The sequence below is a fragment of the Babylonia areolata genome, chromosome 20 (assembly GCF_041734735.1).
Source record: "Babylonia areolata isolate BAREFJ2019XMU chromosome 20, ASM4173473v1, whole genome shotgun sequence".
NCBI classification, from domain to species: domain Eukaryota; kingdom Metazoa; phylum Mollusca; class Gastropoda; order Neogastropoda; family Buccinidae; genus Babylonia; species Babylonia areolata.
Genome location: NC_134895.1, coordinates 2,308,576 through 2,326,075, shown reverse-complemented (window position 1 = coordinate 2,326,075; position 17,500 = coordinate 2,308,576). Strand labels below are relative to the sequence as shown.

Genomic DNA, 17,500 nt, shown 5'->3' with positions numbered 1-17,500 from the left:
GGTGATCTTTTCTGACATAATTTTGAATTCATTCTTGTTGTATTGGGTGTTTGTTATTTTCCTTTTCACGAGGGGAGGATGAAAACAAGCCATTTGTGCTGATTCTTTTTTTTCCCCCTCAGTTAAAAGGTTTGTTCGTTCGTCCGTTCATCCCCAACCCTCCTCCACACACACACACACACACACACACACACACACACAGAGGAAAAACCACAAAGAAGCTGCTACTTGGGTCGAAAAGCAAACACAACACGACGAACGAACGAATAAAATGTTGTATGTGTACTATCCAAGGAAAAAACCCAACCAACAAACATAATCTAATATCGTAACTTGATGCAAAGCAATGCAATAGAACCCTGACGCAATGCTTTGCAACGCCACACAACACAGCGCAACACAACACCACTACAATAGAGACACACACAAAAAAGGCCCTAAAAGAAGGCAGTTATGAATGCAATAACCCTCCTGACTAGTCATAACCCTCGTGAGTCGTCACAGTTGGAGCTAACAGCTTTCTGTCTATTAGCTCTTTCGTGGGAGCTTTCCCAGCGCCGCCGTTGATGATGATAACAGAAGATAATTGAGCTCGTCAGTCCAATATCCTGTTCGTTTGTGCCCCCTCTTCGTGTGTGTGTGTATGTGTGTGTGTGTGTGTGTGTGTGTGTGTGTGTGTAGTGGTGTGAAGTGTTTCATCACAGGGTGTTTTATGTGCGACATATGATCCTCCTTCCCTCCTTCCCTCCCTGCTGCTTCTCGGAGTGAAGATGTCGACATTGGTGCCTTGGCGTTGTTGTTTTTTGTTGCTTGTCTTCTCTGCGTTTCTGAATACATGTTGGAGTGGATTTCATTCATTCATTCATTCATTCATTCTTCTTCTTCTACTTCTTCTTCTTCTTCTTCTTCCCTGTCCATGTTCCCCACCCCCACCCTCTCTCTCTCTGTGTCCCTCTGTGTGTCTGTCTGTCTCTCTTTCTCTCTTTGTCTGTCTCGGTCTGTCTGTCTATCTTTCTCCCTCTCTCTCTGTCTCTCTTCCTTCTCCTCCTCCTCCTCCTTCTTCTTTTACCTCTACTACTACTACTACTTCTTCTCTTTCACTTCCTCCTCCTCCTCCTCCTCCTCTTCCTTCTTCTTCTTCTCCTTCTTCTTCTTTTCTTTTGCTTCTTCTTCTTCTTTCTTCTTCTTCTTCTTCTTCTCCTTCTTCTTCTTCTTATACTACTTTTCTTTTGCTTCTTCTGCTTCTGCTTCCTTTACCTCTTGCTGTTCTTGTTTCTGCTCATCATCATCGTCCCATACCAAAAAGTAGCTCCGTTAATTTAAAAAAAAACCCAAAGGCAAATTTGTCTTTCTTCATGTCTTTGCCATGTTGTTGAACTCTTAACCGTCCGAGAGATAAAAAAAAGATGATTGGAGTGATGTTCCCCTCATCAGATGTAACCCCTCACCCCCGTCACCCCTGCTACCCCCCCCCCCCTTTTTGTGCTGTCCGTGACCCGTGGTCCCACGGGTGGCATTGGGTGTGTAGCTGAAGCTCCCTGAGGTAAGCACCCTGATAAACGATTGCGTTGGCACATTGAGAGTTCAAAAGGGCCCTAAAAGAAGGCATTTATGAATGTAATAACCTCCTGACTAGTCATAACCCTCATGAGTCGTCACAATTGGAGCTAACAGCTGTCTGTCTGTTAGCTTTTCGGTGGGAGCTTTCCCAGCGCCGCCGTTGTTGATGATAAAAGAAGATAATTGAGCTCGTCAGTCCAATATCCTGTTCGTTCGTGCCCCTCTTTTTTTTTCTTTGTGTGTGTGTGTGTGTGTGTGTGTGTGTGTGTACTGGTGTGAAGTGTTTCATCACAGGGAGATTTATGTGCGACATATGATCCTCCCTCCATCCATCCCTTTTTGACTCACTTGTGTAAACAAAGTGAGTATATGTTTTAACCCGATGTTCGGTTGTCTGTGTGTGTGTCTGTGTGTCCGTGGTAAACTTTAACATTGACATTTTCTCTGCAACTACTTTGTCAGTTGACACCAAATTTGGCATAAAAATAGGAAAAATTCAGTTCTTTCCAGTCATCTTGTTTAAAACAATATTGCACCTCTGGGATGGGCACAAAAAAAAAATAAAGATTGAAGCCTAATTATATGCAAACTGCATTTACTGTTATATTTATATTTTTTGTATTCTCTAAACTTAGCACTTTGATCTGATATTCTGACCCAACAGCTAGAGCAGTCATTATTATCATTTTTTGTTCAAACAGGAACTTCTTTTTGCTAAGCATGGAAGTTTTATTTATTTTGCAAACGTTTTGGTGCAGATAGTAAAAAAAGGAAATTACTCTGTAATGCTAGGGGACTTAATTTGCTTTAAACAGATCTTTCTCATCTTAAACATTGCATTTTGAAATTATACTCAATACATAAAAAGCTTGGATTTTTTTTTAAGTGTATCACAAGTGAGTTTTGAAGGCCTTGCCTCTCTTGTTGTTATTTTGTTGTTGTCGTTGTTGTTTGTTACTTATTTTGTCTGCGTTTCTGGATACATGCCAGAGTGGATTTCATTCTTCTTCTTCTTCCGTTCTTCTTCTTCTTCTTCTTCTTCTTCTTCTTCTTCTTCTTCTTCTTCTTCTCTTTCACTTCCTCCTCCTCCTCCTTCTTCTGCTTCCTTTACCTCTTGGTGTTCATGTTTCAGCTCATCATCACCGTCCCATACCAAAAGGCAGCCGCCGTTAAAACTCCCCAAACACAAATTTGTCTTTCTTCAACTCTTTGCCATCGCGTTGAACTCTTAACCGTCCGAGAGATAAAAAGATGATGGAGTGGTGTTCCCTCATCAGATGTACACCCCACCCAACACCCCTTTTGGTGCTGCCCGTGACTAGTTCGTGGCTCCACAGGTGCCACTGACTTTCTTTCCCGGAGGAAAGCACCCTGAAAAACGATTGGGGTGGCCCGGTGAGGGTTCAAATCTTCGCCTGGAATTCCATCATCTGTGATTTATTGCCGCGTCTGACGTGGCGTACTTTTACATCATATCATGCACGTGTAGGTGTTTTAACCCTCCCTCGAAACCCCCCTCGTCCCCCCCCCCCCCCCCCCCCCCACCCCCCCCCTTTTTTTTCTTCTTTTTTTTTAAGCTCACGTCATGTTGGTACATTGATCGGAGTTCAAGGTCCCGCTTCAGCACAGTTGTGCACAAACATACGAATTGTAGATGTAAACATATATCTCAACAGCATGGGTGATTGTGTGTCATTGACAAGAAAGGCTGTCGTCATCGTCAGAACAGGGAAGGGGGTGACGTTGTTTCTGTGTGCTTGTGTCACTGCAAGTGGGTCGTCATGTCATTGACAAGAAAGCGACAGGGGAGGGGATGACCCAGGCAGCGGGGCACAGTTCCACTGCAGGGCAGCACAGGCACCGTGCTGGCACCACCAGACAGGCAGGCTGCAGTGGCAGTCTGTGAGTGCCGCTTTACCGCTGCTGCTTGTGCCAGTAGAGGCGGTGATTCTTCTGGCCTTGGAGAGAAGAGAGAGGGAAAGGGGGTGGGGGGTGGCGGGAGGGAGAGAGGGGAGAGAGGGAGAGAAAGGGGAGGAGAGAGGAGGGAGAGGGGGTGGAGACAGAGGGGATAGAGGGCAGAGGAAGGGAGAGGGAAAGAGAGAGGGAGGGAGAGAGAGAGCGATAGGGGAGACAGACAGAGAGAGGGGGAGGAGGAGAGAGAGAGAGAAAGTGAAGGAGGAGGAGGAACCTCCTCTAACCCTCCTATCCCCCCCCCTCCCCCGTCAACCAGGAGTGATGGGGCGGAGGGAACAACTCTTTCTGTCAAGGGTTATCTCCAAACTGAACCGGTGTAGGTAGAAGTGGGGCAGTGAAGCGAGGTTGTAGCAATTTTTGTCTTTCCATGTGTTTGTTTTTTTTTGTTTTTTGTTTTTAGATCGGAATTGGAGGACGTCAGCGTGCTTCCTCCCTTGATTTTTTTTTTTTTTCTGTCTGCTTCTCTTCTTCTTCCTCTTTGTTCTCTTTCTCCTCTACCATCTCCTCTTTCTCTTCCTCATCCTTTTGGCAGGACGGTTAAGACGCTCACGCTCCCTATACAGAGTCCGTGAGGGTCTGGGTTCGAATCCCGCTCTCGCCCTTTCCTCCTAAGTTTGACTGAACGTCTTGTCTCTCGGATGAGACGACGAACTGGGAGGTCCCGTGTACAGCACGCACTTGGCGCACTGAAAAAGAACCCATGGCAACAAAAAGTGTTGTCCTCTGGCAAAGTGTTGTAGACGAAATCCACTCTGATAGGTACACAAATATTATATGCATGCCCTCAAGGCCTGAGTGAGTGCGTTGGGTTATACCGCGGGTCAGGCATCTACCGAGCAGATGTGGTGTAGCGTATATGGATTTGTCCGAACGCAGTGACGTCTCCTTGAGAAACTGAAACTGGAAGTCTCCTCTGAACTCTCCTCCTCTTTCAATTCCTCCTCCCCCCACCCCCCTTCTCTTCTTCATTCGTCTTCTCCTTCCTTCTCCTCTTCTTCCTTCTCCTTCTTCTCTTCTTCCCTCTCCTTCCTTCTCCTCTCCTTTCTTCTTCCTTCTCCTCTTCTTCCTTCTCCTTCCTTCTTCTTCTCTTCTTCCTTCTTCTCCTCTTCTTCCCTCTCCTTCCTTCTCCTTCTCCTCTTCCTTCTCCTCTTCCTTCTCCCCCTTCCTTCCTCTCCTTCCTCTCCTTCTCTTCTTCCCTCTCCTTCCTTCTCCTTCTCCTCTTCTTCCTTCTCTTTCTCCTCTCCTTCCTTCTCCTTCTCCTCTTCTTCCTTCTCCTTCTCCTCCTTGCGTTCCCGTGACAAGCCTGAGAATGACGTGTACATGTTTGAGATGAGGTGTTATGGTGTGACCCAATCAGTCATCATTAATGGTATTAGACTGACTTTGTCAATACATGCATTAATGGTAAAAAAAATGCTCCAAAGCCATTTCGAAACCCTGAATGTTAAGAAGAAACGTTGCTGTGTTCATAAACGTGCACACATATTCTGCACAGACAATGAAATACACAAAGACGAGCAAGCAAGCGCGCACACACACACGAATACACAGTTGCGTGCGTATGTATATGTGTGTGTTTGTGTGTGTGTGTTTGTGCGCGCGCACGCATCACCGTGAAGGCAAGCAATAAAGTATGTTTGCATTCACCAGCACGCACACACGTATACAATAGATGAAGCACACACACACACACACACACACACACACACACACACCCCGTTCATTGACAGAGAGAGAGAGACTCCGTCACGCACAGTCACCAAACTGACTTGGATGACATCTGGCAACCTTTGTCTTGTGTATCTCTGCTCCATGTCATGTGCTGAAACCGGGTTGCATGTGCAAAACAGTGCTGAACCGGCAAAAGGCCTGCACGTGCAAAGTGTAACAGTGAGTTTCTCAGTGTGGCCGTTGAGCACGGGGCATGTGTCAAACAGTTTTTTGACAGAAGCGAGCAGGGAGGGCAGGCTTGTCTCTGTCGCCCGGACGCATGTGAGTTCAGTCGCGAAGCTTTCCTTTCTCAATAGTTGTATTTTTTTTTCTCCTCTTGTTTCTTTCTCTCTCTCTCTCTCTCTCTCTTTTTGTTACTTTCTCTTTCCGTTTGTCCTTTTACACCCCCTCAACCCCCTACCCTTCCTGTGTTTATGTTGTTTAACTCTTTCCATACGAACGGCGAAGGAGACGACGTTAACAGCGTTTCAACACAATTACCATGATCAAAATATTACAAGCGGAAGGCTGTTATACTGAAGACGTGAATGTGGACAAAGAATACCACAATTCTGACGACGGAAGCTAAAGGTTGGGTCATTCAGACACCCACTGGACATCCGAGGGGTCTGTGTAGAGGAGAAGAGAGGACTGGCCGTACTGAGTGAGTTAACGTAGCCTGGGTTATTGTTGCATGGGGTGCTGTTTATGCCATTTGTCTGGTTGGGGTTTATTTTCCCCCCTTTTCGGTCTGGTCACATTCCTGTGTTGACTTGGTTCTCTCTGCCTGGCGTTGGGGGTTAGGCTGTCGTCGTTTTCTCCTTCTCGTCTTTTGGTTTTGGATTCTCTCTCAAATATGCATACATTAAAAAGCACTGGCGCACGCACAAATACACTCGCATGCATGCATGTGGGCACATGTTCACACGGCTCGTGTACACAAGACTCGTGTGCACGTGCGCAAACCATTCATCCACACTGCTCGTGCATACGCGCACGCGCGCGCACACACACACACACACATACACACACACACACACACACACACACACACACACACACATTCAACACGTACCCAGAAGCTCCAGAACAAACAACTCAACGCCAAAAGACGTTAGAATGTCTTAGCACAAGCATCAAGATTCTGATTGTGGGTTTCGAAGTAGCGGAGAACAACGTGTGTTTTTTTTTCTCCCTCCCCCCCCCCGACTTTGAGATGAACGAGAACTAAACTGACATAAAGCAATGAAGATAAAGGAACCAAGAAAAACAAACAAACAAAAACACACAACAAAACAAAACAACAACAACAACAGCAACAAAACAATCGAAGAAAGAACGAAAAGAAAATGGCAAGGAGGAAAAAATAGAAGAAAAACACGATAAGGAAGATGTCTTTTTTTCTTCTTCTTTTTTTTGTTTAAGCTAGTGGTCTTTTTTTTCCTTTTTTTTTTTAAGCTAGTGGTAAAGGCAGAGACATGTGGAAGGCATAAATGGAAAGGAAAAAGGGAAAGTTTCAGTTTCAAGAAGGTGACAGTGTGTGTGAACAGGTCCATCATAATTATATCCTACGCCACATCTGCTGGGGTAAAAAAAAAAAAAAAAAAAGAAAAAGAAAAAGAGGAGCAGTTGCCTCATGCTTTACATTCGCACATAGCCCCGCGCGCTGATTAGGCTTTAGCAACACACACACACACACACACACGCGCGCGCGCGCGCAAACACACACACACACACACACACACACACGCACACGCACACCTGTGTATGTATGTATGTATCTATCTATCTATCTATCTGTGTATGCGTGCGCGCGCGCCCGCTTGCTTGCTTGCTTATTTTCGTCCGCTACTATGATGCACTGATAGATAGATTTGATTGATTGCTAGGTAACCTAAAGAGGAAAGAACACAAGAAGAAGAAAGAAAGGGTGAGAGATGAGGGGGGAAAAACAAGAAAGAAAATGACTGGGCGTTAAAGAAAGGAAGGGAGTAGAGGAAGGAAGGACGGAAGAAGAGAGACAAACGAACAAAGAATCTCACATCGACATCCACCTGTGGAGAGAGCGAAAGAACGAAAATTTATTTGACGAGGGTAAAGGAGTAAGCACAAAGTGCTTGTTTACATCCGGCTCTGTGGGCAAGAATGACAGATGAGAAAAAAAGAAAAGAAAGAAAAAAGCGATAGTCACTCCACACAACACCAACGTCAAAATTATACAGACATGTGCAAAGATAATCATAGAACTTATGTACAATACAATAATGCAGTAAATAGCATCAAGGACAACACAGAGAGAGAGAGAGAGGAGGGGGGGAGGAAGAGAGAGAGAGGGGGGAGGAAGAGAGAGGGGAACCAGAAACGACGCGAATAATCTATCTCAGTGTCAAAGGAGGCGCTCGCCAAAAGTGTACGGACTGCTCCATAAATCAAACCCCTGAAGTTGAAAGCTGCTAGCAGTGTCTGTGGCAGTAATTATCACTGACTGGGTATGCTCCATTTTGGGCTCACTTTCTCTCTGTTCACGGACAGCTGTAAACAAGTTTTCAAGAACACCTGTATTCCGAGAAGCTGGTTGACAGATTGATTAGCAGTTGGCAGCGATTTTTATTTCCGTTCTCATATCCTCATCCATCCTCTCTCTCTCTCTCCCCCTCCCTCCCTCCCTCCCTCCATCCATCCCCCCCCCAACCCCCGTGTGTGTGTGTGTGTGTGTGTGTGTGTGTGTGTGTGTGTGTGTGGTTTTGTACTTTGTGTCTGAAGTGATCGACAGCACGAAATAATTGTTGTTGTTCTCCTTCTTCTTCTCCTCCATGTTGTTATTGTTGTTGGTCTTTTTATTCTTCGTTGTCGTATTCTTGTTATTGTTGTTTTTGTTTTTCGTCGTCGTCTTATTGTCATTATTACTATATTATTAGTATTGTTATTGTTCTTGTTGATGATGTTGTGGATTGTTTTTTATTTTTTTTTTTTTTTTATTATTATCGTTTTTATTATTATTATTATTTTTTATTTGTTGTTGTTTTTAATGATGATGACGATGATGATTATTATTATTGCTATTATTAGTAGTACTAGTAGCAATACAGTGTTGACTGATGTCGTGACCTCTCTGTGTGTGCAGGGTACCCCGGGTCCGGTAGGACCACCGGGACCAGTGGGGGCAGCAGGACCACCCGGCTTGGCGGGACCACCGGTATGTGTGTGTGTGTGTGTGTGTGTGTGTGTGTGTGTGTGTTCGTTCGTGTGTGTGTGTTCGAGTGTGTGTGTGTGTGTGTGTGTCTGTGTGTGTGATATTCGTGTGTGTGTGTGTGTGTGTGTGTGATGATCGTGTGTGTGTGTGTGTGTGTGTGTGTGTGTGTGTGTGATGATCGTGTGTGTGTGTGTGTGTGTGTGTGTGTGTGTGTGATGATGATGATGATCGTGTGTGTGTGTGTGTGTGTGTATGATGATCGTGTGTGTGTGTGAGATGATCGTGTGTGTGTGTGTGTGTGTGTGTGTGTGTGTGTGTGTGTGATGATCGTGTGTGTGTTTGTGATGATCGTATGTGTGTGTGTGTGTGTGATGATCGTGTGTGTGTGTGTGTCTGTGTGTGTGTGTGTGTGATGATCGTGTGTTTGTGTGTGTGTGTGTGATGATCGCGTGTGTGTGTGTGTGTGTGTGTGTGTGTGTGTGTGTGTGTGTGTGTGTATGTGTGTGTGTGATGATCGTGCGTGTGTGATGATCGTGTGTGTGTGTGTGTGATGATCTTGTGTGTGTGCGTGTGTGATGATCGTGTGTGTGTGTGTGTGTGTGTGTGATGATCGTGTGTGTGTGTGTGTGTGTGATGATCGTGTGTGTGTGTGTGTGTGTGTGTGTGTGTGTGTGTGATGATCGTGTGTGTGGCTGTGGTGTGTGTGATGTGTGTTGGGTGTATGATCGTGTGTGTTGTGTGTGGATGATCGTGTGTGTGTGTGTGTGTGGGTGTGTTTGTGTGTGTGTGTGATGTGTGTGTGTGATGTGTGTGTGTGTGTGTGTGATGATCGGTGTATGTGTGATGATCGTGTGTGTGTGTGTGTGTGTGTGTGTGATCGTGTGTGTGTGTGTGTGTGATGATCGGTGTGTGTGTGTGTGTGTGTGTGTGTGTGTGTGTGTGTGATGATCGTATTGTGTGTGTTCGTTCGTTCTTGTGTGTATGTGTGTGTGTGTTTGATGATCGTGTCTGTGTGTGCGTTCGTTCTTGTGTGTGTGTGTGTCTGTGTGTGTCTGTGTGTGTGATGATCGTGTGTGTGTGTCTGTGTGTCTGTGTGTCTGTGTGTGTGATGATCGTGTGTGTGTGTGTGTGTGTGTGTTGATGCGTGTGTGTGTGTGTGTGTGTGTTTGTGTCTGTGTGTGTGATGATCGTGTGTGTTTGATGTTCGTGTCTGTGTGTGCGTTCGTTCTTGTGTGTGTGTATGTGTGTGTGTGTGATGATCGTATGTGTGTGTGTGTGTGTTCGTTCTTTGTGTGTGTGTGTGTGTGTGTGTGTGTGTCTGTGTGTCTGTGTGTGTGATGATAGTGTGTGTGTGTGTGTGTGTCTGTGTGTGTGATGATCGTGTGTGTGTGTGTATGCGTTCGTTCTTTGTGTGTGTGTGTGTGTGTGTGTGTGTGTGTGTGTGTGTGTGTGTGTGTCCCTCCCTTACTCCCTTTCTCTGTGTTTTTCTGTCTCTGTCCCTCTCTTTCCCCTTATTTCGTTTCTCTCCCCCCCCCCCCCTCTCGCTTGTACCACTTTCCCCTTTCTAGCCTTTCTTCTTCCTCCTCGGTTTATCTCCCTCTCTCTTCTCTCTCTCTCTCCCCCCCTCTCTCTCTTCTCTTTCACTCTATCCCGTCTCTCTCTTCTCTCTCTCCCCCCTCTCTTCTCTCTCCCCCTCTCCCTCTCTCTCTCTCCCTCTCCCTCCCCCCTCTCTTCTCTCTCCCCCTCTCCCTTCTCTCTCTCTCCCTCTCCCTCCCCGCTCTCCCTCTGTTCCCCCCTCCCCCACTGTCTCTTTCTCCCACCCTCTCCCTCCCCGCTCTCCCTCTGTTCCCCCCTCCCCCACTGTCTTTCTCCCACCCTCTCCCTCCCCGCTCTCCCTCTGTTCCCCCCTCCCCACTGTCTCTTTCTCCCACCCTCTCCCTCCCCGCTCTCCCTCTGTTCCCCCCTCCCCCACTGTTCTTCTCCCACCCTCTCCCTCCCCGCTCTCCCTCTGTTCCCCCCTCCCCCTCTGTTTCTCCCACCCTCTCCCTCCCCGCTCTCCCTCTGTTCCCCCCTCCCCCACTGTCTGTTTCTCCCACCCTCTCCCTCCCCGCTCTCCCTCTGTTCCCCCCTCCCCCACTGTCTCTTTCTCCCACCCTCTCCCTCCCCGCTCTCCCTCTGTTCCCCCCCTCCCCCACTGTCTTTCTCCCACCCTCTCCCTCCCCGCTCTCCCTCTGTTCCCCCCCTCCCCCACTGTCTCTTTCTCCCACCCTCTCCCTCCCCGCTCTCCCTCTGTTCCCCCCTCCCCCACTGTCTCTTTCTCCCACCCTCTCCCTCCCCGCTCTCCCTCTGTTCCCCCCTCCCCCACTGTCGCTTTCTCCCACCCTCTCCCTCCCCGCTCTCCCTCTGTTCCCCCCTCCCCCACTGTCTCTTTCTTCCCACCCTCTCCCTCCCCGCTCTCCCTCTGTTCCCTCCTCCCCCACTGTCTCTTTCTCCCACCCTCCCCCTCCCCCTCTCTCTCTTTTCCCACCCTCTCCCTCACCCCACTCTCTTTCTCCCACCCTCTCCCTCCTCCCTCTCCCTCTGTTCCTCCCTCCCCCTCTCTCTTTCTCACACCCCCTCCCTCTCCCTCCCTCTGTTCTCCCCCTCTCTCTTTCTCACACCCCCTCCCTCCCTCCCACTCCCCTCTGTTCCTCCATCCCCCCACTGTCTCTTTCCCTCTCCCTCTGTTCCTCCCTCCCCCTCTCTGTCTTTCTCACACCCCCTCCCTCCCTCCCACTCCCCTCTGTTCCTCCCTCCCCCACTGTCTCTTTCCCTCTCCCTCTGTTCCTCCCTCCCCCTCTCTGTCTTTCTCACACCTCCTCCCTCCATCCCTTCTTCTCCCCTCTGTTCCCCGCCTTCCCTCCCTCCCCTCTCTGTCTTCCTACCTTCCTTCCTCCCCTCCGCCCCCTCTCTCTCTCTCTGCCAGTGACGTCCTGTCAGACCAGACTGTGCTTTGCTCTTCACGCTGGATGCTCTTTGCATCCATCCACAAGTTTTCCAGCCTTTGTGTCGGCTGTGTGACAGACAGACTGATGGAGTGTTACGTACCCTTGTCAGCTTTTTGTTTTGTTTGTTGTTATTGCTGTTGTTTTCCTCTTTCTTTCCTTTTTTTTCCTTCTTTTTTTTAAGGAGGCATCCTTGTTTTACAGTTGGCGTAACGACCAGCCAGGGTTACATACATACACAAGTTACATACAGCAATGAATCCAGGATAGTGTTTCGTTAACTGCTTTTCCACTCTGCGTCTGTGTGTTTTTTTCTCTCTTTTTCCCCTAACCCCCACACCCACCCCACCCATCCCCCTCTCCTCTCTCTTTCTTTCTCTCTTCTCTTCTGTCTGTCTGTCTGTCTGTCTCCCTCGCTCACTCTCTGTCTCTCACCACCCCCGTATTTTCTCTCACGGACCCTTCTTTCTCTCTCTCTCTCTCTCTGTTTTTAAACTACTTGTGAAATCGTTACCAAATGTAACTGACGCATGCATACACGCACGCACACACACACACACACACACTCTCACTCACTCACTCTCTCTCTCTCGCTCGCTCGCTCGCTCGCGCGCACGCACGCACGCACGCTCGCATACACAGAGCTTCACCGTCCTCTATGGCTTGACGGAAAGTTAGATCCGCCAAGGCTCTGCCGATTTCATTCGTGATGTGCTGTTTGTTTTTTGTTCTGTGTGTGTGTGTGTGTGTGTGCGTACGTATGTGTCTGTGCGTGCGCGCGTGTGTGTGTATGTGCGCTCGCGTGTGTGTGTGTGTGTGTGCTTTTTTCCATCCCAGACAATAGGAGTGTAGCGGGCTCCAGGGACGACACTTGAGGGAGTCATTGTAGCGTTTGGGGGTCTGTTGGTTGAACTGTGGCCCGTTGGTTGTATTGCGTCCGACTAGGAAGCCAGTGATTCCCGGGTTCAAGTCCTGCACGGACCGGCAGTTTTATTTTTCGGTTTGCTGCCCACCACCACCACCCTCCCCTCAACTAGATATTGAGTGGTAGTGCAGGTACTTGCCTGTCAGAAGAGACGGTAATCTTGAGGTCCTGTGTCCATGCACATGCGCTATGTGCCCGTAAAAGGACCCACGCATCGCAAGTATATTCACACTTACACCTACACACATACACACCCACCTACACACACACACACACACACACACACACACACACACACACACATCACAACGCAACGAAACGTAGTACAGCGCATTACGTCACAACACAATACAACACACATCACAACACAACGCAGCACAACACCACACCACACCTCATAGCAAACAAACATCAGAAGACAAAACAACACACATCACATCACATCACAATACAGCACAGCACTACATACATCAGAGCACACAACCCAAACGCAGCTGATAACACAACAGTTCACAACACACAACACAATTTACAACACAACAAAACACATGAGAGGGCAGGATCTCAAAAAAAAAAGAAAAAGAAAAAAAAAGAAAAAAAAAAGAAAAAATGTGTAAGCTAACACTTTTTCTCTCAATAAAGATTTAACTCGACAACAACAACACAACACTAAATAAAAGAGGTGAAAAAAAGAAAAACTGTGGCTTTGGCACCCCCCCTCCCCTTCCTCCCTCCCACTCCCCCTTTCTCCCTCTCCCTCTAACCACCCCACCCATCCCCCACACCCCCTGACGTATGTGTGAACGTTGCAACAGCACATGACGGGGGTAAGGCGGCATAACTCTCCCGTCACTTCCTGTACGTGTTGCACCCACTGTGACTGGGACTGTATCATAATCCCTCCTGCTGCTGTGGGGTGAAGGTTGCTGTGTTGTTCGGTAGGCTGCCGCCGAAAGTGTTTTTCTTCTTCTTCTTCTTCTTCTGCTTTTCTTAATGATATATTTTTTTGCTGACTCAGTTCATAGTATACCATCGTCTCCACCACGGCAGAAGTATACCAGCCAAGTTTTATTACCCCCACGTTTTAGAGTCTCGCAAGAAAAGAGGAAAAAAAGAAAGTTCTTTTGCCCCGCCCCCCCCCCTCCCCCTCCCATCCTCTCGCCCCCCTCCGACCCCACTCAGCCCAGGCCTCAAGGAAGCGTGTTCACAGTTATTACTTATCCAGTAGTCGGGGGGGGGGGGGGGGGGGGTGGGGGGAGGAGGGTTCATTGCCGTGTACATCACGCAACACCGCGTTCCACTGAATCAGTCAGCCACACATGCTGCGTTGTTGTAGAGGTCGTGGCCTCCGAACATCACCCCCCATCCCTCCCCCCTCTCCCCCATACACCTCCCACCCCCTTTTTTTTTTGTTTTTGTTTTACCTGGGGATGTTATAACAAAAAAAAAGACAAAAAAGCCCCACACCAACAACATGAAAAAACCTTTGTTTTTACATGGGGATGCTAGCAAAAAACAACCCAAGTCTCTGTTATTTAATGTGTCTTTTTTTTTCACACGGGGTTTTAGCAAGGAGTAGAATTTTGTTTAATTTCCCGTCACGCACACTGGTGACTAGACATTTTGATAAGATATCTTCTTCTTCGTTCGTGGGCTGCAACTCCCACGTTCACTCGTATGTACACGAGTGGGATTTTACGTGTATGACCATTTTTACCCCGCCATATAGGCAGCCATACTCCGTTTTCGGGGATGCGCATGCTTGGTATGTTGTTTCCATAACCCACCAAACGCTGACATGACATGGATTACAGTATCTTTAACGTGCGTATTTGATCTTCTGCTTGCGCATACACACGAAGGGGGTTCAGGCACAAGCAGGTCTGCACATGATTATGTTGACCTGGGAGATCGGAAAAATCTCCACCCTTTACCCACCAGGCGCCGTTACCGAGATTCAAACCCGGGCCCCTCAGATTGACAGTCCAACGCTTTAACCACTCGGCTATTGTTATCATTTAAGAGGAGAGGAGGAGGGGGTGAATGGTGAGATGGAGAAGCCGGGTAGGAGGAGGGGGGAACCAAGATGTTAGCAACAACAGATGTTTGGGGGGGAGGGGGAGGGGGTGGAGCTTGGGTGAATTGAGTGGGGGGATGGGGGGGGAATGAAGTGAGACAGAGAGGAAAGAGGGAGGGAGGGAGGGAATGGAGGAAGGATGACTGTCATGAAAATCAGTAAAAAGGGGAGGAAAGAAAGCGGGGAAGGAAGGGGAGGAGAAAAAAGGAATTTTAAATGAAAAACACAATCAACGACCAAACATATTATAAAGACCAAACAAAACCAAAAAAAAGTTTCCCACCATATTGATGCTAATTGTTTTAGCGCTCTGAGTCATTGTGCTGAGGAGGTATTGGTTATTATTATTATTATTATTATTATTATTGTGATGATGATGATTGTTGTTGGTGGTGGTGGTGGTGGTAGTTCAGTGGACAGTGAGTTTACTCAGCATTAGGGGTGATAGAGTTCAAACATCGATGTACATCTAGACCCAACATCGTCCATGGACAGCAGTACAATCATTCGCTCCGTCTGCCGTGTGCAGCTTTTCTTGAAGATCGGAAAATTGCCAGCAGTTGTTCGTTGCCTTTCCCGGACTGCCACGAGCTGAAGACAGGTCTCCTCCTCTGTAACCCCGCACTGATTCAGTTACACGTGGGTCTTCCAGCTGCCCAGGTCTCTGTCGTTTGCAGAAAGTTCAGAACAGTGCACGCTGAGCTTGTAGCGCGGAAATCTAAGCGCGAGCGTGTGACACCTTTTGGTTAAAGAGCTGAACTGGCTTCCAGTTAATCAAACTCGGCACCCAGTTGAAAATTGCTACTATAGTGTTCCGCATTTTTGATGGCACATTAAGGTATATTATATTAAAGGTAACAGAGATTAAAGGCCCCTTAGCCTTTGTGCGGCCATTGGGGCAAATGAACTCACACCCACTGAGGCTGGGATCCGCTTTATTTTGATGGCACACTTCCACATTATCTCTTTCTTCACTCAGAATTTATCGGTCTTCCTGGTTACTGCCATCTTCAGCTCAAAGGTTGCTTGCTTGTTGCGTGGAATTTGCGAAGCGCTGTGAGCCTGTTTGTTGATGGAAGAGCGCTAAGGAAGAGCACTTTATCGTCATCATCACCATCGTCGTCATCATCATCATCGTCATCATCATCCTTCTTCTTCCACTTCTTGTTCTACTACTACAACTACAACTACTACTACTACAACAACAACAACTACTACTACTACTACTACTACAACTACTACAACTACTACAACTACTACAACTACTACAACAACAACAACAACAACAACAACAACAACAACAACAACAACAACAACAACAACAACAACAACAACTACTACTACTACTACTACTACTACTACTACTACTACTACTACTACTACTACTACTACTACTACTACTACTACTACTACTACTTCTTCTTCTTCTTCTTCTTCTTCTTCTTCTTCTTCTTCTTCTTCTTCTTCTTCTTCTCCTTCTTCCTCTTCTTCTTCTTCTTCTGCTCCTCCTCCTCCTCCTCCTCCTCCTCCTCCTCCTCCTCCCCCTCCTTCTTTCTTCTTTTTCTTCTTGTTCTTGTTCTACTACTGCTACTACTACTACTACTACTACTACTACTACTACTTCTCCTCCTCCACCTCCCCCTCCCCCTCCCCCTCCCCCTCCTTCTTTTTCTTCTTGTTCTTCTACTGCTACTACTTCTTCCACTTCTTCTACTGCTACTACTTCTTCCACTTCTTCTACTGCTACTACTTCTTCCACTTCTTCTATTGCTACTACTTCTTCCACTTCTTCTACTGCTACTACTTCTTCCACTTCTTCTATTGCTACTACTTCTTCCACTTCTTCTACTGCTACTACTTCTTCCACTTCTTCTATTGCTACTACTTCTTCCACTTCTTCTACTGCTACTACTTCTTCCACTTCTTCTACTGCTACTACTTCTTCCACTTCTTCTATTGCTACTACTTCTGCTACTACTCCTCCTCCTTCTTATTGTTGTAATCATTATTGTTATTATTATTGATAGTGGTTTGTTTGTTTTTTTGTTATCCTTGTTGTTGTAGTTAAGAACCAAATTATTTTTTAAAACATAATTTAAAGAACACAGAGAATCGAACTCCATCTCTGTGGCTGACTGCTTCGTGTGTCTGTTGCAGGGACCACCTGGACCTCCAGGGGAGAGAGGGAAAGTTGTGAGTATGGCTTGACCACCGCTTGGAATATTTACAACACTCTGTGTGTGTGTGTGTGTGTGTGTGTGTGTGTGTGTGTGTGTGAACGATAAGTTCTTCTGTGGGTTTTTTTTTTATGTAAGACGGGTAAATAGATTCATCAATAAATAGGACAGTGCATATAACATGCGATCTGCATCCCAAATGAAAAAATAAAAGTTGAGATAAAAACTATAAAACTTAGTTTGATCCCTGTCAAATGCGCTGCTTTTTTTTCTTCTTTTAAGATATCTTGATTTTTTTTTTTTCAATTTAATTTCGCCGTGGACGTAAAACTGCTACTATCTGTCTATCAGTCTCTCTATCTATTTATATGTATGCATGTGTGTGTGTGTGTGTGTGTGTGTGTGTGTGTGTGTGTGTGTGTGTGTGTGTGTAGATATATATATGCAGAGAGAGACACAGAGATGTAGATATAAAGATATGTGTATCTGTCTCTGTCTCTGTCTCTGTACATGTGTTCCCGCTGATGCATGTTCTTACAGAACCCGGTAATAAGTCGCCCCCGCTGTTTCTCTTGTAGCTCTGTACTGCCATGAAAAATTGTCCACCACCCCAACACCAAGGCTCCCCCTCCCCCTTCTCCCCTCTCCCCCCTACATGAATAGCGCCATTTCACTCTCCAGTGTTCTGTTAGAAGATTCAAGGAACCTGCCCCTCTGGCGATAAAAGAATAAATAAACAAAAAGAGAGAGAAAAAGGCAGCGAGACATTTGGCTTCAACAAGGGATATTGAAGACACACAGATTTAGTGGGGGAAGTGACAAGGAGGGAAACATGAGTAATAGGGACATTAAAGTCATAATCCTATTCACGCACGTACGCTCATGCGCGCGCGCGCGCAC

At 47.0% G+C, this 17,500-nt stretch overlaps 1 protein-coding gene across 1 annotated transcript in view; it reads left to right on the top strand.

Moving 5' to 3' along the window:
• The window catches only part of LOC143294844 (uncharacterized), a 363,289-nt gene that overhangs the window by 316,992 nt on the left and 28,797 nt on the right, over positions 1-17,500 (top strand). The window contains exons 34-35 of the mRNA XM_076606352.1: positions 8,369-8,440; positions 16,581-16,616. Coding sequence (XP_076462467.1) covers positions 8,369-8,440; positions 16,581-16,616 — 108 coding nt within the window. The remainder of the gene's footprint in view (positions 1-8,368; positions 8,441-16,580; positions 16,617-17,500) is intronic.